Source organism: Zea mays, chromosome 6, assembly GCF_902167145.1.
Source record: "Zea mays cultivar B73 chromosome 6, Zm-B73-REFERENCE-NAM-5.0, whole genome shotgun sequence".
In the NCBI taxonomy this organism is placed as follows: Eukaryota; Viridiplantae; Streptophyta; class Magnoliopsida; order Poales; family Poaceae; genus Zea; species Zea mays.
In genome coordinates this window covers 40,314,111-40,337,890 of record NC_050101.1, presented here as the reverse complement: position 1 = coordinate 40,337,890, position 23,780 = coordinate 40,314,111, and the positions used below count along the sequence as shown (strand labels likewise).

Genomic DNA, 23,780 nt, shown 5'->3' with positions numbered 1-23,780 from the left:
CGACACAACAAACGACCAGGTGATGGGTATTGTTTGCAGAGCCTGAGCAGGCAGGTGGGTCTGCTTTGCGTAGAATTGACACCCTTGGCAGGTGCGTACAATCCTAGTGGCGTCGGCCACCGCGGTTGGCCAGTAGAAACCCTGTCGGAAGGCGTTTCAAACAAGGGCTCGAGGCGCTGCGTGATGACCGCAAGCCCCCGAGTGTATTTCTTGTAATAACTCCTGACCTTCGGTGATGGATATGCATCGCTGGAGGATGCCTAAGGGGCTGCGGTGGTAGAGCTCCTTCCCGTCACCCAGCAAGACGAACGACTTGGCGCGTCGAGCCAGTCGTCGAGCTTCGGCTCTGTCGAGGGGTAGCTCTCCTCGGTGGAGATATTGCAGGTACGGGGTCTACCAGTTTCGATTAGGCGGGACCCCATTCCGCTCTTCCTCGACGCACAGTGCCTCACCCTCGGGGGCCGAGGGTGCCTCGGGCTGAGCCAAGGGCGCCTCGGGCTGAGCCGAGGGTGCCTCGGGCAGGGCCGAGGCCTTCTCGGGCTCGGGCGTGTCGTCGGTCTTGACTGAGGGTTGATGTAGGTCTCGGGAGAAGACGTCTGGAGGGACCGTTGGGTGCCCCGAGGCTGTCTTAGCTAGCTCGTCCGCAGTCTCGTTGTATCGTCAGGCGATGTGGTTGAGCTCAAGCCCGTAGAACTTGTCCTCCAGGCGCCGAACCTCATCGCAGTATGCTTCCACCTTCGGGTCGCGGCAATGGGAGTTCTTCATGACTTGGTCGATGACAAGCTGCGAGTCGCCACGAGCGTCGAGGCGTCGGACCCCTAGCTCAATGGCGATGCACAACCCGTTAACCAGAGCCTCATACTCGGCCACGTTGTTGGACGCCGGGAAATGGAGGCGCAGCACGTAGCGGAGGTGATTCCCGAGGGGTGAGATGAAGAGCAGGCCCGTGCCCGCTCCTATTTTCATCAACGACCCATCGAAAAACATGGTCCAGAGCTCCGGTTGGATCGGAGCTGCTGGAAGCTGGGTGTCGACCCATTCAGCCACAAAGTCCGCCAAGACTTGGGACTTGATGGCCTTCCGAGGGGCGAACGAGATTGTCTCGCCCATGATCTCCACCGCCCACTTTGCAATCCTACCCGAGGCCTCTCGGCACTGGATGATCTCTCCCAGGGGGAATGATGACACCACAGTCACCGGATGAGACTCGAAGTAGTGTCGCAACTTTCGCCGCGTCAGAATCACCGCGTACAGTAGCTTCTGAATTTGCGGGTAGCGGATTTTGGACTCAGACAGAACCTCACTGATGAAGTAGACCGGCCTCTGGACGGGCAATGCGTGCCCCTCTTCTCGTCTCTCGACCACGATCGCGGCGCTGACCACCTGAGTGGTAGCGGCGACGTAGATCAAGAGGGCTTCTCCAGCAGCGGGAGGCACCAAGATGGGCGCGCTTGTAAGGAGCGCCTTTAGGTTTCCGAGGGCTTCCTCGACCTCGGGGGTCCAAGTGAAGCGCTCGGTCTTCCTCAAGAGGCGGTACAGAGGTAGGCCTCTTTCACCGAGGCGTGAGATGAAACGGCTCAGAGCCGCAAGGCATCCCATAACCCTATGTACTCCTTTCAAGTCCTTGATGGGCCCCATGTTGGTGATGGCCGCGATTTTCTCCGGGTTGGCCTCGATACCCCGCTCGGAGACGATGAACCCCAGGAGCATGCCTCGGGGGACTCCGAAGACACACTTCTCAGGATTGAGTTTTACGCCTTTCGCCTTGAGACACCGGCATGTCGTTTCAAGGTCGGAGAGGAGGTCGGAGGCCTTTATCGTCTTGACTACGATGTCATCGACGTAAGCCTTGACCGTTCGACCAATGTGCTATCCGAACACGTGGTTCATGCACCTTTGGTATGTCGCACCCGCATTCCTCAAACCGAATGGCATAGTAACGTAGCAGTACATGCCAAAAGGTGTGATGAAAGAAGTCGCGAGCTGGTCAGACTCTTTCATCCTGATTTGGTGATACCCTGAGTAGGCATCGAGGAAAGACAGGGTTTCGCACCCAGCAGTGGAATCCACGATTTGATCGATGCGAGGCAAAGGGTAGGGAACCTTCGGACATGCTTTGTTTAGACTAGTGTAGTCTACACACATCCGCCATTTCCCTCCTTTCTTTCTCACAAGCACAGGGTTGGCAAGCCATTCGGGATGGAATACCTCTTTGATGAACCCTGCAGCCATCAGCTTGTGGATCTCCTCGCCTATGGCTCTGCGCTTTTCTTCGTCGAATCGGCGCAGAGGTTGCTTCACGGGTCGGGCTCCAGCTCGGATATCCAGCGAGTGCTCGGCGACATCCCTCGGTATGCCAGGCATGTCCGAGGGACTCCACGCAAAAACTTCGGCGTTCGCGCGGAGAAAGTCGACGAGTACTGCTTCCTATTTGGGGCCGAGCTCGGAGCCAATCCGGATCTGCTTGGAGGCGTCGTTGCTGGGGTCGAGAGGGACGGACTTAATCGTCTCAGCTGGCTCGAAGTTGCCGACGCGGCGCTTCGCATCTGGCGCCTCCTTGGAGAGGCTCTCCAGGTCGGCGATGAGGGCCTCGGATTCGGCGAGGGCCTCGGCGTACTCCACACACTCCACGTTGCATTCGTACGCGTGTCGGTACGTGGAGCCAACGGTGATGACCCCGTTGGGGCCCGACATCTTGAGCTTGAGGTAGGTGTAGTTGGGGACGGCCATGAACTTGGCGTAGCATGGCCTCCCCAGCACTGCGTGGTAGGTTCCTCGGAACCCGACCACCTCGAACGTGAGGGTTTCCTTTCGGAAGTTGGAGGGAGTCCCGAAGCAGACGGGCAGATCGAGTCGCCCAAGGGGTTGGACGCGTTTCCCGGGGATGATCCCATGAAAAGGCGCCGCGCCAGCCCGGATCAAGGACAGATCGATCGGCAGGAGCCCGAGGGTCTCGACGTAGATGATGTTGAGGCTGCTGCCTCCGTCCATGAGGACCTTGGTGAGCCTGATGTTGCCGATTACGGGATCGACAACGAGCGGGTACTTTCCTGGGCTCGGCACGCGGTCGAGGTGGTCGCCCTGGTCGAAGGTGATGGGCTTGTCGAACCAGTCTAGGTAGACTGGTGCCGCCACCTTTACCGAGCAGACCTCCCGGCGCTCTTGCTTGCGGTGCCAAGCCGAGGCGTTCGCCACTTGCCCACCGTAGATCATGAAGCAGTCGTGGACCTCGGGGAACTCATTTGCCTTGTGATCCTCCTTCTTGTCGTTGTTGTGGGCCCTGCCACCTTCCGCCGGTGGCCCGGCCTTGTGGAAGTAGCACCGAAGCATGACGCACTCCTCAAGGGTGTGCTTGACGGGACCCTGATGATAGGGGCACAACTCCTTGAGCATCTTGTCGAACAGGTTGGCGCCTCCGGGAGGCTTCCGAGGGTTCCTGTGCTCAGCGGCGGCGACAAGGTCCGCGTCGGTGGCATCGCGTTTCGCTTGCGACTTCTTCTTGCCCTTCTTCCTCGCGCCGCGCTGAGCGGACGCCTCGGGGACGTCTTCCGACTGGCGCCCCTAAGGCGACTTGTCCTTCCAAAAGATGGCCTCGACCGCCTCTTGACCAGAGGCGAACTTGGTGGCAATGTCCATCAGCTCGCTCGCCCTAGCGGGAGTCTTGCGACCCAGCTTGCTCACCAGGTCGCGGCAAGTGGTGCCGGCGAGGAACGCGCCGATGACATCCGAGTCGGTAATGTTGGGCAGCTCGGTGCGCTGCTTCGAAAATCGCCGGATGTAGTCCCGCAGGGACTCTCCCGGCTGCTGGCGATAGCTTCGGAGATCCCAGGAGTTCCTAGGGCGCACGTATGTGCCCTGGAAGTTGCCGACGAAGGCTTTGACCAGGTCGTCCCAGTTGGAGATCTGCGCAGGAGGCAGATGCTCCAGCCAGGCTCGGGCGACGTCGGAGAGGAACAGGGGAAGGTTGCGGATGATGAGGTTGTCATCGTCCGTTCCACCCAGCTGGCAGGCCAGCCGGTAGTCCGTGAGCCACAGTTCCGGCTTTGACTCCCCCGAGTACTTGGTGATGGTAGTCGGGGTTCGGAACCGGGTCGGGAACGACGCCCGTCGTATGGCCCGGCTGAAAGCTCGCGGACCGAGTGGTTCGGGCGAGGGGCTCTGATCCTCCCCGCTGTCGTAGCGTCCCCCACGCCTAGGGTGGTAGCTTCGGCGCACATTCTCGTCGAGGTTGGCTCGACGGTCGCGGTGGCGGTGCTCGTTGCCGAGGCGACCCGGGGGCCGCAGGCGCTGTGTTCCGCGTGCGCCCGGTGTGGACCGAGGCTTCCCGCATGAATCGGGAAGTCGCCGCGCGATGCTCCGGGGGGTACCCCTGCCTTCAGGAGGCAGAGCTTTCGGCCCGTCGGACCGCAGCATCTTCCAGGAGATTCTTGAGCTCTCCCTGGATACGCTGCCCCTCGGTGGTGAATGGTTCCGGCATCGCTCGGAGTAGTATCGCTGCTGCAGCCAGGTTCTGGCCGACCCCACTAGAAGCTGGGGGCAGCCTTGCCCTGGCATCGTCGGCAATGCGGTGCTGGACGTCCTGGGCCAGATGACGCGCTTCTCCGGCCAGTGCTCGGCCTGCCCACTCCTGCCCGATATTTTGCCGAAGCTGCACAAGTTGTCCTGCTTCCTTGTCGAGCCTGGCCTGCATCTCGTGGATTTGCTCGAGCTGTGCGTCCTGACCCCCGCAGGGACTAGGACCACAGCTAGCTCCCGGAGGATGTCAAGGCGAGGCGCAGGCCTAGGGGGATCACCGTCCTCCGGCATACCAAGATGGTTGCCTTCGTCGAGACCCCCTAGATCGACGTGGAAGCATTCGCGACTTGGGCCACAGTCCTCGTCGCCGAGGCTGTGGCTACTATCGGAGCAATCGGAGAGGCAGTAGTCACATGCGGTCATGAAGTCCCGCATGGCACTGGGGTTATCGAGCCCGGAGAAATCCCAACCAGAGTCGGGCTCGTCATCTTCCTCGGAACCCAGGGGCCCGTAGGTCGAGACGGTCGTCAGTCGGTCCCAGGTTGACCGCATATGATACCCCGGAGGGTTTGGACATGCCTTTATGAAAGCGTCCACCGAAGCGGGGTCGCTTGGCGGGTCGCAGCTGAATCTAAAAGGCATGGGATGGGAAACGGACGGTACCTCTTGATCGACGGATGGTGACGAAGTTGCGTCAGGGACAGACTGCACCGTTATCTCAGGTACGAGGCTAACGCCCAGCAAGTCCTTCGCGAGCGTGCTGGCGTCGTCCGTCTGCTTGGGGTTGGCGTGTCGCGAGGAAACGACGCTCGTCTTCGTCTCAGACGCGAGGTCGACGCCCGACGTGTCCCCTGCTGGGGCGCCGTCGACTCGCTCGACAGCCGACGAGGTGCCGCCTCCTGCTTGGCCATGCCTGCCCCGCCTCCTCCTCCGTCGGCGGGGAAGGCGACGGGACAGACCCGGATGTTGCTCTTCCGCACGTGAGGAAGACGTCGTCGATTCCGCCGCCGGCGGGTGGGCTGACGGCCGCCATTGTCGTTGTCGCGCGGCGGAGGAAGGAGTATCATGTCGTAGCTGCCGTCGAGGGACATGAACTCAAGACTCCCGAAACGGAGCACCGTCCCGGGTTGGAGTGGTTGCTGGAGACTACCCATCTGGTGCTTGACGGGAAGCTGTTCGTCAACACGCAGCAGGCCCCTACCTGGCGCGCCAACTGTCGGCGTTTCGACCCCGGGGGGTCCCTGCATCGACGAGTAAATTGTCGCTGCGTGTCCCAGCCCAGATGGGTCGGCGTGAGACGAGACACAAAGAGGAGAAAACAGTAAGGGGAAACTGCGGCCTTCGTGTTGTCCTGCACCTAGGGCGGATGCGCTTGCAGTAGGGGGTTACAAGCGTTCGCGAGGGAGATAGAGAGAGAGACCGTCCGCCAGCCCGTTCTCCCGCGCGACCAACCTTCTTGTACGAGAGCCCTGTGCCTTCCTTTTATAGACGTAAGGAGAGGGCCCAGGTGTACAATGGAGGGTGTAGCAATGTGCTAACGTGTCTAGCAGAGAGGAGCCAGAGCCCTATGTACATGCCGTCGTGGCTGTCGGAGAGGTTTTGGCGCCGTGTTCATGTGATGTCGTGGCCGTCGGAGGAGCGCTTGAGCCCTGTGGAAGTACAGCTGTCGGGGCTGTCGGATCCTTGCTGACGTCTCCTTGCTTCCGTAAGGGGCTGAGAGCCGCCGTCGTCATGGAGCACGCGGGGTGCCATCATTACTTGTTTACCGGGGCGAGCCAGATGGGACGCCGACCTTGTTCCTCGTAGCCTGAGCTAGCTAGGGGTAGGGTAATGATGCCCCCACTGTGACGTGGTCGGTCCGAGCCCGAGGTCGGGCGAGGCGGTGACTCCTCCGAGGTCGAGGTTGAGCCCAAGCCCTGGGGTCGGGCGAGGCGGAGTCCGTCGTCCGAGGTCGAGGTTGAGTCCGAGCCCTGGGGTCGGGCGAGGCGGAGTCCGTCGTCCGAGGTCGAGGTTGAGTCCGAGCCCTGGGGTCGGGCGAGGCGGAGCTTCCTATGGCGCCTGAGGCCGGTCTTGGCGGCTGTTAGCCTCACCCTGTCGGGTGGCACAGCAGTCGGAGCAGCACAGGCGACACTGTTTTTCTATCAGGTCGGTCAGTGGAGCGACGAAGTGACTGCGGTCACTTCGGCTCTATCGACTGAGGAGCGCGCGTCAGGATAAGGTGTCAGTCGATCGTTGCATTAAATGCTCCTGCGATACGGTCGGTTGACGTGGCGATCCGGCCAAGGTTGCTTCTCCGTGAAGCCTATCCGAGCTGGGCCTCGGGCGAGTCGAAGGTGCGTCCGTTGCTTGAGGGGACCCTCGGGCGAGACGTGAATTCTCCTGGGTCGGCTGCCTTTGCCCGAGGCTGGGCTCGGGCGAGGCGAGATCGTGTCCCTTGAGCGGACGGAGCCTTGACCTGAATCGCGCCCATCAGGCCTTTGCAGCTTTGTGCTGATGGGGGTTACCTAGCTGAGATTAGGAGTCTTGGGGGTACCCCTAATTGTGGTCCCCGACAAAGACATGTTGGATGGAGTAAACAATAACATCAGTTAGCCAAATCAAAAAAAATTATACGGAGAGCGGAGACAATGGATAAAAAATCTTGAATTTTTTTGATGGATAGTTTACGTAGGTATTGTTGTAAGCCATCGCAACGCACGGGCAGCCGACTAGTTCTTAATAACATTATCAACAATTAGATTTAAATTTTATGTATATCTATGTTAAAATATATATTTATGATGTTTTAGGAACATTCCTATCCATGGCGCCCTGCGGTCGTTGGATCGGCCCTGTGCGGACAAGATCACCGTGGACGACCTGTTACAAAATGAACCCCTGTCCGCCGCCGCCTCGTGTGGCCGTTCCCGTTCCGTCTCCCAGGAGCGAGACCCGAAGTTTCTAGAGCCTTCGGGCCGAGATGGTCGTGTTGCACGTGAAGTTGGCGCCACCCGCTGCCGCCGCCGCCACCGCCGCCGCCTCCTCTCCCATGCAGGACGTGGACGAGGAGACGGAGTTCCTGTACGAGTGCGCCGCCTCTGCGGTCGTCGCGGACGTCGCGGCCGCCCTCGGCGCGCTAGCGGGCCTCCAGGCCGCCATCCTCTCCCTCTGCCGCCGCCTTCGAGGTGAGAGACCTCGTCCGTCGTCTTAGTCTTAAGATCCCGCTGCGGAGGACGCCGGTCAAGTCGTATTGACGCGGCGTGTCCGGTTCTGCGATCTGCAGCGAGGTGTGCTGGTGCGATGGGCGAGCTCGAGAGGGCGCTGGACGAGGCCGAGGCCTACGCTTCTAAGGTCAGCATTGTTATCCCCGCTCCCTCACTGTTTTCTCGCACGCTTCTGCTGCGCGGCAACCTAATAATGAGTTTGAGTTAGATACGAATCGCGCTTGGTTTTATCATTAGTCCATTACCGACCACTTGTTGATTTGGGAGTTCATCAAGTACGTAGTAGGTTCTTCACCAGTGTCATTACAATGTATGATTGAGCACACTGGCCCTGAGAGTCATTCTCGATCGATCTGGTTTACTACTCAGTCACTCGAATCACATTGTATCTTGTATGATTCGGTAGAGAGCATGCGTGCTACTTGTAGTATATGACAAGACTGCTCTACTCTGTCATTCAAAGCAGGGAGCAGGCACTTATATTTCTATAATAGGTCTCGACAATAAAAGGTCTTCTAATTTTACAGATTGGAGTACCGTGCACATGTTCTAGAGCATCCCCAACAGTAAACTCTAAAATAAAGTCCTAAAATTTGAAATAGGACCGTATTGAGTGTTTAGGGCCCCAAAAGATTTTTTTTACTCTAACAATTAGGCCTTAAATAATGCTATTTAGGAAATAAATCATGCTATTAGGAAATAAATGGTTGGAGATTAATATGAAACGAGGATAGGGTTCCAATATATGGAGTACTATCTTTCGGATCCGAGAGACCGATCTCTAATCGTTTGATGAAATTTTATAAAATAGGGCCGTTGTAGGAAGTGTGTTTTATGGTTATGAGCTCTATATTTAAAATATGGCCGCGTTTATAGTCTCTCTTGGAGATGCTCTAAGGCTTATTAGTTGGGTTGCACTGCTGCTCCTCCTTTGCTCTTTTGGTCTCGCAGGCTTCCTGTTAGGTTGGTAGAAAGGCGTGGCTTGGTCAAGTCAAGTGGAGGTTTGTTCGTCTGTAATGGATAGCAAACCCGGGTCTTCTCAGTAGCATTACTTTGTTTTCAATATAAATTAGGGTCAAGGCCTTTGGTCTGAAAAAAGTACCATGCACATACATTCACCGGTTGAGTGCTACCATGCTTGAGACCGATTCCATTTTACTGTGCTTGCAAACATTGAAATTGAATGACACGATCTCTATTTTAGATTGTGATAAGAAGTAACACCTTGTTCTGTTCATCATTGATTAAGCAGTAAACACTACTCTGTATGACTAGTTGGAATCTAATTTAGCACATGTAATGAAGTTTCAGGGCCTATCCACTGAAGGACATTTTCACAGGACTCTGAATTTTCTTACAGGAGCAGGTGCAGCGCAACAGATTCCTGTCTCCTCGTGCTCTAAGGGAACATATCAAGAACATCGAGAAGAAATGCGCTAATACTCTACAAGAACCTCTGGAGGCATTGTCTCTGCAAGAGTCATCATCAGGTATAGATGCAATTTCAGAAGACAAACAAAATGAGCATGCAACCATGCATATGCAATAGTCCATGAGAGAAGTTCAGTTTATCACTACATAGGTTGCACTTTTCTCTTTCTACTAGTTTTGTTGTACCTGTATTTCAACCTTTCATGAAGTACATAAACCTTGATATCGACTGTTTCGAGCTTCCATGTTGAAAAACAAAAAGATTGTTTGACATGGAATGACCTCTGCTTACAATCTCTACTTTCTTCTATGCGAATCCCAGACAACAAGCATGAGAGAATACAGATTTGGTGGGCTGGGAAAGAGCTAGCCATGGACCAGAAGCTATCCGACTATATCGGTGTTAATGATAAAACCAAGGTAACAACATTGCATCCACAGTGCAAAACGATTGCTTCAGTTAATTACTGTCTTCTTATAATTTTTTTTTGTAATCCATGCAGATTGTCGTCAGGCTAATTGAAGCTCGTGATGAGTGTTGATTGTGCTCCTACCTCTTCATTGATATCGCAGAGTTGGTTTCCTCTTCGATAATATTAGTATATGGATACTGGTCCTCAGTCCCTGTAAGATAGTTTTAATTCCCTTGAACAACATTCTTGTCAACTGTATTATCTGACAATAGGTATAAGTGGTTTGACTTCTTGTACCAGTTGCTTGTACAATATATCCTCAGTCATCACAGAGGCTTACTTTTGGGGTGTTATGTGCCAGTTATCCCCTTTCAATAAGGTGGTATAAATTTTAAGCTATCATCCTGTTTATCTGTAACACTGCCAAGTTTACAGGCTGACAACCTGTATAAAAACCAGAATACTTATATAGGTCCTTATCATCACTCCAGTTCAGTGTTCCACAACTTTAAAATGCCACCTAATAGAAATATATAGGATTCGGCAATTAATAAAATGATGCATGTGTTGCCCTTTAAATTGTTGCCTTTTGATAGTATGCACCTCTTGTCCTCTATGATTTTTATAATTTTTCACGAGGCAGCATCCTCTTCGTCTGTTTGTATCTCTGCTTAGTACAAACTGACAGTCTGAAAAAATACCTTAACACTTAAGGAGTTCTTTATGATAACTATAGTTGTTTGACATATAGATGCTTTCTAATGCAATATGATATTTAATGAACAAAAATTGGTGTATATGTTTATTTGTTAAATAGCTTTATTTTGTGGATGCGATGCTTACTTTGTTTGATGGAATGCTATAGTATTCGACAGCCCCAATTACTCAGGCTTGCCTCCTTGCACAAACTTAGAGGTGCATACGTAATGGATATATCAATGGCTAGATACAATCATGCAAATCACTTTGAAGCAGTTGTTCTCTTCCAAGCGAGATGATGCAGAATTTGACAACAGGATGAAACTCAGGCTACTTCAGCATACATAGTCTCATCCTGTCAAGATAAGTTACTCCAGAATTTAAGTACCAGAGTGTTAGCCTTAATAATGTTCTTGTTGATCACGACATTATTCAACACTTGTTATCTATTCGTCGTTTCATTACCGAAAATCAGTTCTATGGAGTTTGATCCTTTCGGTTTGTCCGTGAAGGATCCTGCCACTAGGTGCGTCCTTAGACGTAACAACTCTGGGCCCTGTACACTCTATGGCTTCCTGCTTCTACTTTGCAATCTTCATTGCCTCCATATGCATGATCCCCAGGAGCCATATCCGACTGTTGTGAAGTGTATCATTCGATATTTTCATGGCACTCTTGACTACAACCTTCTTCTTCGTCGCTCCTCAATGGCCGAGTTTGTTGCTACACCGATGCAGATTGGATGGAGTGCTTGGCCACACGTCAGTCCACATCTGGCTACGCTATGTTCTTTGGTGACAATCTGGTCTCTTGTTTATCCAAGCGGCAACACATTGTCTCCTGCTTGAGTGCGGAGGCTCAGTATCGTTGTGTGGACAATGGTGTGGCTAGGCCTATTGGCTTCAACAACTTCTTCAGAAGCTCCACAACTCTCTTACCCGGAGCACTCTCGTTTACTGCGACAACATCAACGCAGTCTATCTCTCCACGAACTCCATTCAACACCAGCACACGAAGCACGTCGAGATCGACCTTCACTTCATCCACGAGGGTGTTGCCATTGGGGATGTTCGACTTCTTCACGTATCGACAACTTCTCAATTTGCTGACATATTCACCAAGGGACTTCCTTCCCCGATGTTCTCATAGTTTTGGTCCATTCTCAACATTTGTCGTGGCTAGAGTTTTAATTACGGGGCAGCTAGACTATGTGGGTTGGTTGAGCCAACCTGGGCTTAGGCCATGTATAGTATGTGGTCCATGGCCCATTGGTGGTGTTGGACACCTAACCCTAGAGCTATCTGATCTAAGGGCAGATATAGGGAGGGCTTGCCGGGGCTGCAGCCCCGGTTGTGGGCTAAAAATTGTAGGAGCAGGTCTTTAGACCAGCCCAAATACCTCCCTCTGTAATCCATCACACACCAGCCACCTCCGCATCCAACATACGCACACCACGCCATTGGTCCCGTCTCTGTCTGCGTCCTAACCCTAGCCGCTCGATATCTAGCGCCCGCGCTCCTTGTTAGTCATTGCTGTCTGTTTGGCGGCTGCCCTCCATCTCCTTCATGGCGTGGTCACAGTAGGTAGGCGCCCATGCCTAGGCTCTAGGCTGACAGGTGGCAATGACTAGTCGGTCATGTTGCACACTGCAAGGTACGAGCCACCCGCTGCTAGGCCACCCATGCCACATTCTATATGTTTCTTGAAATATTTGATTTATATCTTGTTACTTTGTCATATTAAACATCAATTATTGTTAGGATTTATGGGCTAGGCCCAATTGAGGAATTCAATTAAATCCCAGGAAAATCTCAAAAGCTCATATATGTGTATGGCTAGGGAATGGTGGAACCAATAGCACCATATTGCTAGTCCTAGTGGAGTGGAGCTAGCTTAAATATGGAAGCCACACTCACTCACCAAGTCATGGATGAGAGGAAAGAGTGTGGAGAGCCACACACGCGCACGCGCTCGCTGGCCTGGCCAGGCCGGGGCGGAGGGCGCGGGCGCACGACATGCGCGTGAATGGTCCGCCGAAATCCGGCCTCTCGCCTTGTGGGGGCGCGGCTTCCTTTTGCCGTTTGAATTTTTGGTTGCTTGGCTGTTAAGTTTAGAATCCTAACCGATCGCTATAAAATCTAAACTGAACGCGAGATTTTCGCTGGCGGATAGGATCGAAGATAGCTATCTGTTCGCGGACTCGGCCCTATAAAAGGCGCCTGGCAGCCAGCATCCATATCATCCCAGTTTTCGCTTTCGCCTCTCTTCACAGCTGAGCCGCCTTCAGTTCTCTTCATCCCGACCGTAGACGTGCATCTGCGATCAGGAGAGCAGGTCTCCGGAACTCTTCGCCCTCGAGATCCTGCACCGGGAGAGGGCGAATGAGGTTTTTGGGAAGCGTCCTCACGCGACTGCTCATGATCTTCTGACCTCGTCGACCCTCCTGATTTCGCTGCTTCGACGTCGTCGACCCTGCTGATTCCGGCCCGCGCCATCTATCAGTATGTCTGATCAGTACGCATCACCTGATTTGACTCTTTATTTCAGTTCTTTTGATTTGGTCATGATTTATATTTGGAATTTAATCTGAAAATTGTCTAATTACTCAACAATTATATCATTTAGTTTAGGCTAATTTTTGTAGCCTTATCTTAGTAGCTCCTCCTTTTATCCATTTCTGGATCGCCACTGATCTGATCTGTATGTATTCACTCTTGCTATCAATACAATAATCTATTCTTCATGGGGGCTTCACCTTCTATCATGGAGATATAAATTTGAAGAAAATAATGTCAGAAGAGCAAACCACTTAGGGCTTAACCAGCGTTCGCACTTAAGCTCAGAGTAGTGATTTGTAATCTAATCGTTCTAGGAAATTGGGAGGGAACATTGTTAAGCAGATTGGTCTCCCGTTCACATTGTATACCAGGTAGGCTGTATATTAGACTTTTGGAGTCGGTGAAAGCTTGACTTCAGAGATTATTTTCTATATGGAGAACTGGAACCTGAAATATACATTATCAACGACAGCTTGTTATATAGTATTTGTCGGCTTCTAACTGTAAAGGAGACACTGGAAGATCATCCATTCTCTTATTCTATTATGCCCCATCAAATTAGCTGATAAAATAAAGCCCTCTGTTGCTTTCCTTAGCCAGCTTATTCTGCAATATAGTTTGGTGTATATGATGGCGTTTTATTTGATTTTTTTTTTGGCAAACTAGAGAGTCGTGCTGAGAAAAGTAGTCCAGCATGCCTGGTGTTGCAAGCTACATATGGGCCCCTTCCCTGTTTGATCTAGCTCAACTTTGGCTGTTGTATTTAGTTCTCTACCGAGGCTTGCTTGTCCTGTTATGCATGTCTCCTAATTCCCCATGAACACACACACACTGAAGAGCAAAAAGTATGCTAACTGCTAACCTCATTTGGGTTTCTGGTTTCCTATGTCAGTAGATTCAGTAGATGACTGTACCCCACTAGAGTCAGGTTGCAGACAGATGATTACAAATGATTCTTGTATTTGTCTTTGAACACTAGATTAATTCAACACAGTTATATTGTTTCCAAAGAAATACACTTGATTCTAAAAACAGTCAAGACTTCTTATTTGTATCATGGATCCCAGCTGATTCGGGATCGCCAGCTTGAGAATTCAGAGTACTTTTGAGTTCCGGCAACCATGCTGATGCAGCTCCACAATGTGACAACCTGCACGTGACTGGCCTAAGCCTGAGAGGAACTCTTGGTGCTTTGGTTGAAGAACCGTCAAATGTTTGCGGTGGGAACCAGCACTGTTCCTGCTGTCATTGCAAGTTCAGAAAGTGGCAAGCAGTGATTTTGGCGTGTCCCACCAGAGATAAACCCAGCCTACTGTTGAGTTTTGGAGGCACCTCCTAAACAAAATCTTATCAAATATTCTTATGTTTGCCGGTTTGGATCCAGGAATCAAACAAGCGATGAAGTTGGTGCCTGCTGCCTCCAGACTCCAGGTAAGAATCTTTTCTTGTCAGACCTGCTGTCTTTCAATTGTAAAAAAAAAAACGCACACGCACTTAGTTTTTCTCATCTCTATAATATAATAACATTTTGCTTTGTGGCATGACGCATTGATGCCTATGCCTATCCTGCTGCCATGCTGTTGTATCTTCTCAAACCAATAAAATACAGTACAGGCCCATACCTTTGTCGATTTGTTCAGTGATGCCTGTCTGTTACAGTGTTTACTCTATGCATTTTTATACTCCAATCTTTGACCTGCCAGTCAAACCATCTGCTGATCTCTCTCTGGCGTCTGCCCCTGCAGCCATATGCAAACAGGTTAGCAGCAAACCCAATGCTCTTCTGCTCAATCGGCCAACTTAATGGCTGTGTCTTGCAACCATCTTGAACAAACCCCTGCCCCATATTGCCCTTGGGTCTGAGGAGTATTTCTGAACTTGCCCTTCGTCATTTGGAGCCGAGGTGTTGATGTCCAGTAGACGACAATCATTCTAAATGATGATGACCTAGTTATTCGCTAAGGACGTATGCACACGGACCAAAGTGTTGCTGCCAGTACACCCAGGCTTTTGCTCCCTTTTTGCAGTTTGTTGTGATAGCAAATCTCTCTCCTTCCTTCGCCTTTCCTTTTTTCTCCCTCCTCCTGAGTCCTGAACACCAGAAACAGAAAGGCGAAACCTTTTCTCAGTGGCTGGCCACTTTAAGCAGGGCCAGCCCAGCCCGCTCGCTTGCTTTTTTCTCCTCACCTCTGAGAAGATTCTTTGGTTTGTTACCTAGCTGCAGGCAAATGGTTTGCTCCATTCCATTTCCATCCATCTGGTTCTGCTGCAGCGCTGCTGGTGGTGTGCTCAAAGCCTGTGGCTTTTAACAGCAGCCAGCCATTCACTCACTCACTCGCAGAGGGATGGACGGTGAAGGAATCTCTGGACTGGATTTCGCATTGTGCTCTGCAAAGCTCTCCATATGTGGCTCGTCTGTGCCTGCCCGTGCTCATGGCCTGGGCCTCTTGTGCTTGTTGGATTGCACGGCACATCTCTATCAGATCACAGGACAAGCCATGGTGGTGGTGAGGACTGAGGAGCGCTGCTGAGAACTGGGGATCATTCAGCTCAAAGGCGCTCCGCTTTTCAGTGCCCAGTGCTGCTCTACTCGGCTTGCAGCTGTTCCATTTCAGCCTGGCACCCCCACAACTACGAAAAGGCGCACGCATCTTCGTCTCACAAGCACCGGTAAATAAATCTGAAAAGGAGTACAAACATTCAAATGGTTTGGCTCTTTCAGAAACAAAAATGAAAGAAAAAAAATCCAGATGCCAGAACCGCATTTCCTAATCTATTCCAGAGTTTGCCTAACACTGCTTTGCTTTTGCTGATCTGTTCGTTTGCAGACGCAATGATCCATCCGATGGGGCCGTCGTAATCTTGTTTCGCCAAGGGTTCTTCCTTTAAAGCTTTCGTGTTGGCAAAAGGCCAAGCATTTCCATGGAGCAGACGAGACGGCTGTTCCAAACCTAACTAGCTTTGTTTCGAAGCCAACGGAGCGGCGAGGTAGATGCAGAGGGCTCTGCTTTTTGCTTAAGCACCTACAGTAAGCTGGAGACCTGTCTGTACTGGAGTGTTCTTCTACGTACACTGTATCTATGGAGCCAGTACAGAGGGTAGGTGCAAGCACTGGATCACCATTGACTATACGGCAAATAGAAGTGGCCTCCTGATTTGTACAGAGGACAGAGGAGTATGGTCAAGCTGCGTACTTGGGAGCGGAACCAAATCTGCCACCAAGCCAGTGCCACCCTTGCACCGTTTACTCAAACAACGTGCCTTGCCGTGCTGTGGCCCTGCCCTACCCGGCTACCCTACGTCCCTACATCTCCCAACAATGGACACAGTGAGTCAGTGAGCACTAGCATAGCAGCGGCAGAGCCGTTGAGTCTTTGAGATGGAGAAGAATGCAACAGAGGATGAGATGCAGCTGGGGAGAAGAAATAAAGAATGCCAATATGATTATGAACAGCTCAAGTGAGAAAATCCTTGGCTCGGAGAAGATCGCAAAGAATCAAGGGAACCGGGGAAACAGTCACAGCACATTGCGTCCTGATCATCACCAGAGCAACCCACATCACATTGCTCATCATCTTCACAAGCAAAATAAACAAAAAAGAAAAGAAACAAAAGAATGTCGCTTTTGATCCATGGGTGGCATGTCATCGGCCATCATCAGCCCCTGCACATCTCCTGCCTCCTCTCCTGCGCCACCTCGCCGGCGGTCACGGAAGAGGCTCTGGGCGTGTTGGTCACCGAGTAGAACATGACGTCGCTGACGCTCCTCCGCGCCGCCGCCGAGGCCACCATCCCGGGCTGCAGCAGCTGGGAACGCTTGCAGTGCGCGATGGCGCCCTGGATGGCGCCCTCCTCGGACGACCCGGCGCTGCTGCTCCGCTTCAGCGCCGGCGTCGCCCCCGCCGCCGACGCCGGCGTCCGGAAGAAGAACCCGTTTGCGTTGCGGCACGACGGCGTGGACGACGAGGAGGACGAGGACGAGGAGGAGCACAGCGGCGAGGTCCCAGGCGCCTTGGTCGCCACGAGGCGCACCCGGCGGATGATGCCGGAGAAGGACTTGCGGTGCTGGCACTGGCACACCTCCTCCTGCTCTAGGACGCTCCCCCTCGCGCTGACGCTGCCGATGCCGTGGCCGCTGGCGCTGGCGCCACCGGCGGCGGCGACGATGTCGCTCGGCAACGGCGGCCTGGCCAGGAAGAGCGACCGGATGTACTCCTTCGACGCCCACCGCTTAACCACCTTGAGCTTCTTGGCCCAAGACGGCTTCTTGGCGGCGCACACCTTGCTGGCGGCAGCGGCAGCGTCGGCGTCTCCTCGCTCTGCCGCCGCCGCCGCCGTGGCATCCGACTCCGCATCCCGCTTCGCCCCTCGCAGCGGCGGCGGCTGCTCCTGGTCCTGGAGGAGCCTCTGCACGAGCTGCAGCCGCGGCGGCAGGTGGAGCGGCAGCAGGTTGCCCTTGTAGAACAGCTCGTCCGCGGGGGACGCGAACGCCGCCTCCCTATGCCTGTCGCCGGCGGCGCCGGCGCCGGCGCTCTGGAACTCGAAGCGGGGCGAGGCTGGCGAGGGCTCCGGTGTGGCTGCCGGGGTCAGGTCCATGTCGATGTAGTCGTCCTGGATCACCATTGTGGGCGGCCTCGGCATTGCCGCGATGCCAGTGCCAGCTTCGGAGCTCCGAGTTTTGGGATGGGGGACTCGGAGGGAGGATTGGGATTTCGGAAGGACGAAGACAGGGGACGCCTGCTGCTGTGCATCTGCTAGACGAGCGAGCCAGAGAGATGGGAGATGGTTTATAGGGTTTTGGGCGGTGCGCTTACAGTTTGGTTTTGTTGGGTCTCTGTTGCAAGCCACTGTTGTGTACTGTGATGATAGAAATAGCAGTGGATGCGATGATGACGATGAATCAAATCATCTCGCTTTCGCTTGGCTTGTTTGGTTTGGTTGGTGTTGTGATTAGTTGTTGTTGTTTTTTTCAACCTTTATTTTTTCTGTGATCGATGCAGGTGTTTTGCTGTTAGGAGGCAAAGGATGGTAGTGTCACACAGCACCAGGTGCCTCCTTATTACGCCACCTCTTCTATATTTTTCTTCCTTGTTGTTCAAACATGTAATCTTGTTATCATTTAGCTATAGAAAAAAAACTATGAGTTGTATTTATCACAAGTTATTCTTTTAATTGTCCTAAAAAATATTGCAGCTTACTTATTATATCTATGCAATTATCTGCCAATCCTCATACTGTTTGTTTTTCCTGAAATTTTATGTCAACTTCTTAATTCTTATACACACAGACAAACAGGAGGATAGCTCTCTTTCCGGTGATGGCGGTAAAAACCGTGAGAATTGTTCCGTTTTGGCTTTGGCAGGTCATGCGTGCTCACATGAAGCCTTTGTCGCAGCGCAGGCAGTGATAGCTGATTATTAACACGGAACGGCTTGGCTGGCGTTGGACTGGATTCATTCAATGCCATGCCCCCGGCTTTGTTGAACCGTGGCGTGTCCAAGCTACCAAGGAAAGGAGGAGCAGGGACCAGGGAGCTTGCAGCAAGCAAAGCACAGCAAAGCCAAGGCAGGCGGTCAAAAAGACACCCAACGGTTAAAGACGGCTAGCATGGCGAAGTAAGTACTAGTACTGGAGTTTTCTCGGAGAGAGTATTATTTATTTAGGGCTGGTTTGGGAACCACAATTTCCCAAAGGTTTTTCATTTCCCATGGGAAATTAGTTCATTTTCCATTTGGAAATTGAAAATCCCATAGAAAAATGAGGTTGCCAAACTAGCCCTTAGCATAGTGACTAACTAACTAACCCACCGTCTGGATGGGATGGGATGGTAATAAGCTTTTCCCAAAGCCTGTCATAGCAATGGCAAATGCCGCAATTGCAATGGCAGCTAGCACTCCAGCCAACCAAGCCATCATCATCATCATCTCACACACACGACACATGCAGCAATGGCAGTGCTCAGTATACATGTCCAAACGGGCCGGCCCGGTAGTGGGCCCGTGACCCGGCACGGTCGTGACCCGGCACGAGCACGGCACGGCCCGACTAGAGGCGTGCCCGGGCCGGCCCGGTTCAATAGCCGTGCCGGGCTTGGGCTGGCCGTCGGGCCCGCGGTGCAGGCACGGGCTCGACACGGTTAATTGGTAGGCAAGGTAACGGCCCGTTTGAGGGACTGATTTTATAACGGCCAGTCTATTTTTAGCTATAATACTTATGATATGTTATTATATGAGAGCATTCTGACTTGTAATATGTGTTTATATGTGTATCTAAAATTCTTTTGTCTAAATATGTATCTAAAATTATAAATATAATTAACTAAATCTAAAATAAATTTGAATATTACAATTAAATTCTGAATTTTGAAGTGTTTTTTTATGGGACCGGGCCCGACCCGGCACGACAGGCCCGTCGTGCCTCCGGCCCGGCACGGCCCGTGTAAGAATAACCGTGCCGGGCTTAGGCCGCGTTAGCCAGCCCGCGGGCCGGCCCGGCACGACACGATACCAAACCGTGCCGGGCTTGGACTAGTGCCTCTCGTGCCGGGCCAAGCCGTGCCCGGGCCGGGCCGGCCCGGCACGGCCCATTGGACATGTATAGTGCTCAGTGCAGATGCAATGGTGGACGGCCACCAACCGGAGAGACATGGGTTAGCTTTGCTTGGCAGCTCACATTCATCTTTTTTTTTTCTCTCTCTTTATTTATTTGTTCGTGATTTATCCTCTCTTTCGGTCCTTCCTGAGGACTGACTGATGTTACTTACGGTGGGGTTAAAGTTAAACACACATGCTTTTTATCTACTGTATGTGGTCTACTGTAGGGGGGGTGCACAGGCACAGGGTGCTTATTAAAAGCTGCAGTGGGGATATTCATTCGGGGTCACAAGAGGGCAGCTAAACTTTGTTTGACCACCCTTTGGCCTGGTCTCGCTCGCTCCATCCACAGCCCCAGTCCAAAAGCCCAGCCCTTGCCTTGTGCCTGGATATGTGTGCACCCTGCACCCTGCAACTGCAGGAGCAGTGGAACACATGACATGGCACTGTGCAAAAACCACTTGTTTACTGCCTGTTCGAGGACTGATTGGAGCCCGTCATTTCGTTTGTTAGGGTTAACTAACTCGTTGCTTATTGCTAGTAGTGTCTAGTTAGGAAGGGCAAGGGCAAGGCAACAGATCATTGGGGAAAAAAGATAACACTACTTACTACTAGTATGTATGCATGCATGCATGCATGCATGCAGTCATCAAGAGCTTCATCTTTTGTTTATTTGTACACCAAGACTGACTGTCAGCCGGTGGTGAGCTTGCTTAGTATGGAAATGATTTAGCCCATAAGATTGAGATCGCACAAGGATTCGAGATCAATGCCAACGCAGCTACTAATGACATGGTTTATGATTTTTTTTTGTTGAGGGATAGATGTGGGGTTATGTGTGTGGGGCCGGGGGTTCTATTGCGCTTACCAGGTACCAGTCATGTGACTTCGTAGTTCTAAAAAAAATTCTAACATCTTTTTAAGTAGATATTTTTATTTTAAGATAACTTACCCAAAAAAGAATTAAGTTACAGATGCTACCCTTTCGGTTGTGCCAATCAGTGTAGAAATTACAAACCAAAAGTGTTAGGTTTCAAATAATATTATGTTGGAAATTAAAAAAACAAATGTGGCTTAATTTGGAACCCGCAGCCCGGAAGCCAAGACATATGGAACACTTTTGCATGCTACTTTCCAGTCCTTTCACTTCATTCATCAATCAAGGAAAATAAAGAGGATAAGCATATACACGTTGTAGCCATGGATTTTTTTTTCCTTCCTTGCGATTTATCTGTTTGAAGGAATGTTTTATATATGCCTGCCAGCTAGTACTAAATAACTGTTTGGCTTTTGGGAGCCAAACAAGAAAGATATATCTGGAACACCTTTGCATGCTGCTCTCTTTTTTTTCTCTCTCTGTGTAGCTCTTGCTATAGAATAGGGACCCTTGTCCGTTGCATTGCTGCTCTCCTTTCAATCCTAGCAACACAAAAGGAAGGAGTAAGGAAGGGAGAAAAGATCAGCTTGTGTTGTTGCGCCTATTTGAAACTTTATTACGTAAACAATGTAATCTACAATTTAAATCCTCTATTTTATATGATTTAATTACTGCGGACAGCCTAAGTAACCTGTACTAGCATATAGCGTAACATAATTGATTTTGAGTTTTGATCGCTTGGCCATGCCTAGGTTGCATAATTGCATTTGATTTCCGTATTAACCTCAGTGGTACTTGCTACCAGAGCACGTACGTAGAGTCTAGGCGAAGGAGTGCAGTAATTTTGGAGCTACTCATAGCATCTCCAAGAGCTCCCTAGCCCTAGGAAACGACTCCTCAAAATCAGTTCAAAATCAGTTTTAAGGGATATCTAAATAATTAGTGGATTAAATTTTAATCATTTCTCCAACAGATATCACTTAAAGCAGCAGGTTGTTTCTGGAGAGCCTAAAAAACCCCTCATTTGTAGCTACAAATGAGGGAGTTTTAAGAGCTATGAAAAAGTTAGGAGCGTTTTTAGTAAAACTATTGAAGGCATGTTTTTGTGTTTTTCCAAAAAATGGATTTAGAGAAGACTTTTGAGGAGCTATTGTAGATCCTCTCACACCTTTTATTTTACGCTGGCTATCTATTGCATCCACTGTCCACGCACTGCTCTTGTCTGTCAGTCTATAACATGTTGTAAAAGTAATAACAGTAGACTAAGGACCTGTTTATTTCAGATTATAATCTCTCCAGATTATATAATCCAGCGCAAATAATCCAATAGTTAAACAAACACATAGATTATGGGTTCAGATTATATAATCTAAACTTCAGATTATGATAATCTCATAATCTTCTCAAGACTACCTTATTTGAGATTATTTTGGCAAAAGACCCACTACCCATGATAATGTAAATAGAAATTACAATATATGTCATCCTTCTTTTCTCACCTCAAATAAACAATAAGGGTATTATTGTCTTTGTGAATAATCTACATTTGCATAATCTAAACTACGAAACAACTACATATAGATTATAATATATCTAGATTATAATTTGGATTATATAATTTAGATTATAATCCAGATTATATAATCTATAAGCTGAAACAAACAGGCCCTAAGACTAGTACATATAACTACTCACGCATTTTGCTTTAGACCAGTAATCGGTTATCTGTTGTGCCTATTATCTAGCCACTCCTCTGTTTGTCACTCTATATAAGTTGTTTGGGATTATAAATCTACTTAGATTATATAATCTAACTTATTTTAAATTAAATGTTAGTTTAAACTAAGGTAGATTATATAATCTGAACAGATTATAATAATAAACAAACAAGCCTTAAGTTTATCTACTATCTATCTACAGTCCAAATTATGCTACTCAGGAATGAGGATTTTGCACCCAATAGAGATGACATTTTCACTATATGTTAGACTACGGAACTTAAGGGTTACGAGTTTGTGACACATTTTTGTCTGTAACAAGGCATGCGATTTAAGTTAATTTCACTAAATATAAATAATTTTTTGATCATATGTTTTATATTTTATTTATATCGTGTATGTTGAGTGCCAAGTGGTAAAACCACATAATAAGATAAGATGTACTCCCTCAGTCCAAAATGTTTGTTTTAGCTCTTGATTTTTACATACATCAAGAATTGTATGAATCTACTAAAAATCTAAAACAATTTTTCTTTTGGAATGGAGAGAGTAAATGCTAAGCCTTGTATAGCAAAGAACAAATAGTCTTTTGGTTGTTTTAATCTGCTTGTTTTAATGCTACCACGATGTTAAAATAGTATGCGGTAAAAATAATGCTCTATCTTAAAATATAGTTCTTTCTAGCCCACTTTTTTTATCCACATTCATTTAAATGATAATGAATATAGACATAAATGCAAATTACATTCATATGTTAATGAATGTATGATTAGTCTAAAACAAATTCCCCTTTTGATCCTCGGTTACTGTCGGTACCCTGAAATAGGGGTACCCCTTACTACAGTATGAAGGTGCGGTGTCCATACGGCTATCTCTAGTTGCGTGGTGAACAACACCCGACCCCACCACGTGGACGGCTCCAGGGCCGCCACGTGGCCGGAGAAGACATTATCCTCCAAGGTATCAACAGTGGGTCCGGAACCCATGGGAAGGTGCCGAACCCCTGCATACACGGATCAGACCTCAGGGCAGGGTCCAGGACCTCCGCAGGTACAAACCGGACCCCCCCCCCCCCGGGACGGGTCCCGAACCTCTTTGAGTCGGGTCCGGGCCACCCACAGTGGGGTCCCTGGATTCTGAGACAAGAAATACCCAAGCCTTAATTAAGGCCAGGCGGGGGTCCGGTGCTGACACGTGTCCGGACCATACCGCGTGCGCTCCCACTCCCCGCTCAAGCGGAGGCCCGATGCTGCCACGTGGCATACTGCCCGTGACGTAAGCCAGCGGGTGGAGCCTGACGTAAGGCCTTTGGGCCGTGCGGCCTCTGCATTTGTCGGGTACCGTAATTAGGGGTACCCCAACACTCCTAAACACGGCTGGTAACCACCATCAGCACAAACCGCAAAGACTGATGGACGCGGTTCAGGTCAAGGCTTCGTCTACCCAAGGGGGGCGATCTCGCCTCGCCCGAGCCCAGCCTCGGGCGGGAGCTGTAGTCCCGGACGAAGTTACGTCTCGCTCGAGGGCCTCCTCAGGCAGTGGGCGCACCCTCGGCATGCCCGAGGCCCAGCTCGGGCAGGCTTCGTTGAGAAGCAACCTTGGCCAAATCGCCTCACCAACCGACCATATCGCAGGCGCATTCAATGCGAGGATCGCCTGACACCTTATCCTGACACGCGTGCCTCAGTCGGCAAGGTCGAAGTGACCGCAATCACTTCGCCTTTTCACTGACCGACCTGACAGGAAAACAGCGTCGCTCACCCAGCTCCGACT

At 50.7% G+C, this 23,780-nt stretch overlaps 2 protein-coding genes across 3 annotated transcripts; one reads left to right on the top strand and one right to left on the bottom strand.

Moving 5' to 3' along the window:
- The first annotated feature begins 7,367 nt into the window (after positions 1-7,367).
- On the top strand, positions 7,368-9,980 carry LOC100278003 (uncharacterized). 2 transcript variants are annotated; one of them, XM_008649460.4, is made up of 5 exons: positions 7,368-7,679; positions 7,778-7,845; positions 9,085-9,208; positions 9,472-9,569; positions 9,653-9,980. In XM_008649460.4, exons 1-5 carry the CDS (start codon positions 7,475-7,477, stop codon positions 9,689-9,691), a joined length of 534 nt encoding a protein of 177 aa, XP_008647682.1. In that variant the 5' UTR covers positions 7,368-7,474; the 3' UTR covers positions 9,692-9,980. The 2 variants fall into 2 exon arrangements, with proteins under 2 accessions (XP_008647682.1, NP_001159051.1); NM_001165579.2 differs by having other exon boundaries at positions 7,384-7,679; positions 9,079-9,208; positions 9,653-9,901.
- Positions 9,981-16,297: 6,317 nt separating this feature from the next.
- Positions 16,298-17,645, bottom strand: LOC100273639 (putative membrane-associated kinase regulator 4). Its single transcript, NM_001148055.1, has one exon. It carries the CDS (start codon positions 17,458-17,460, stop codon positions 16,477-16,479), a length of 984 nt encoding a protein of 327 aa, NP_001141527.1. The 5' UTR covers positions 17,461-17,645; the 3' UTR covers positions 16,298-16,476.
- Positions 17,646-23,780: the final 6,135 nt, after the last annotated feature.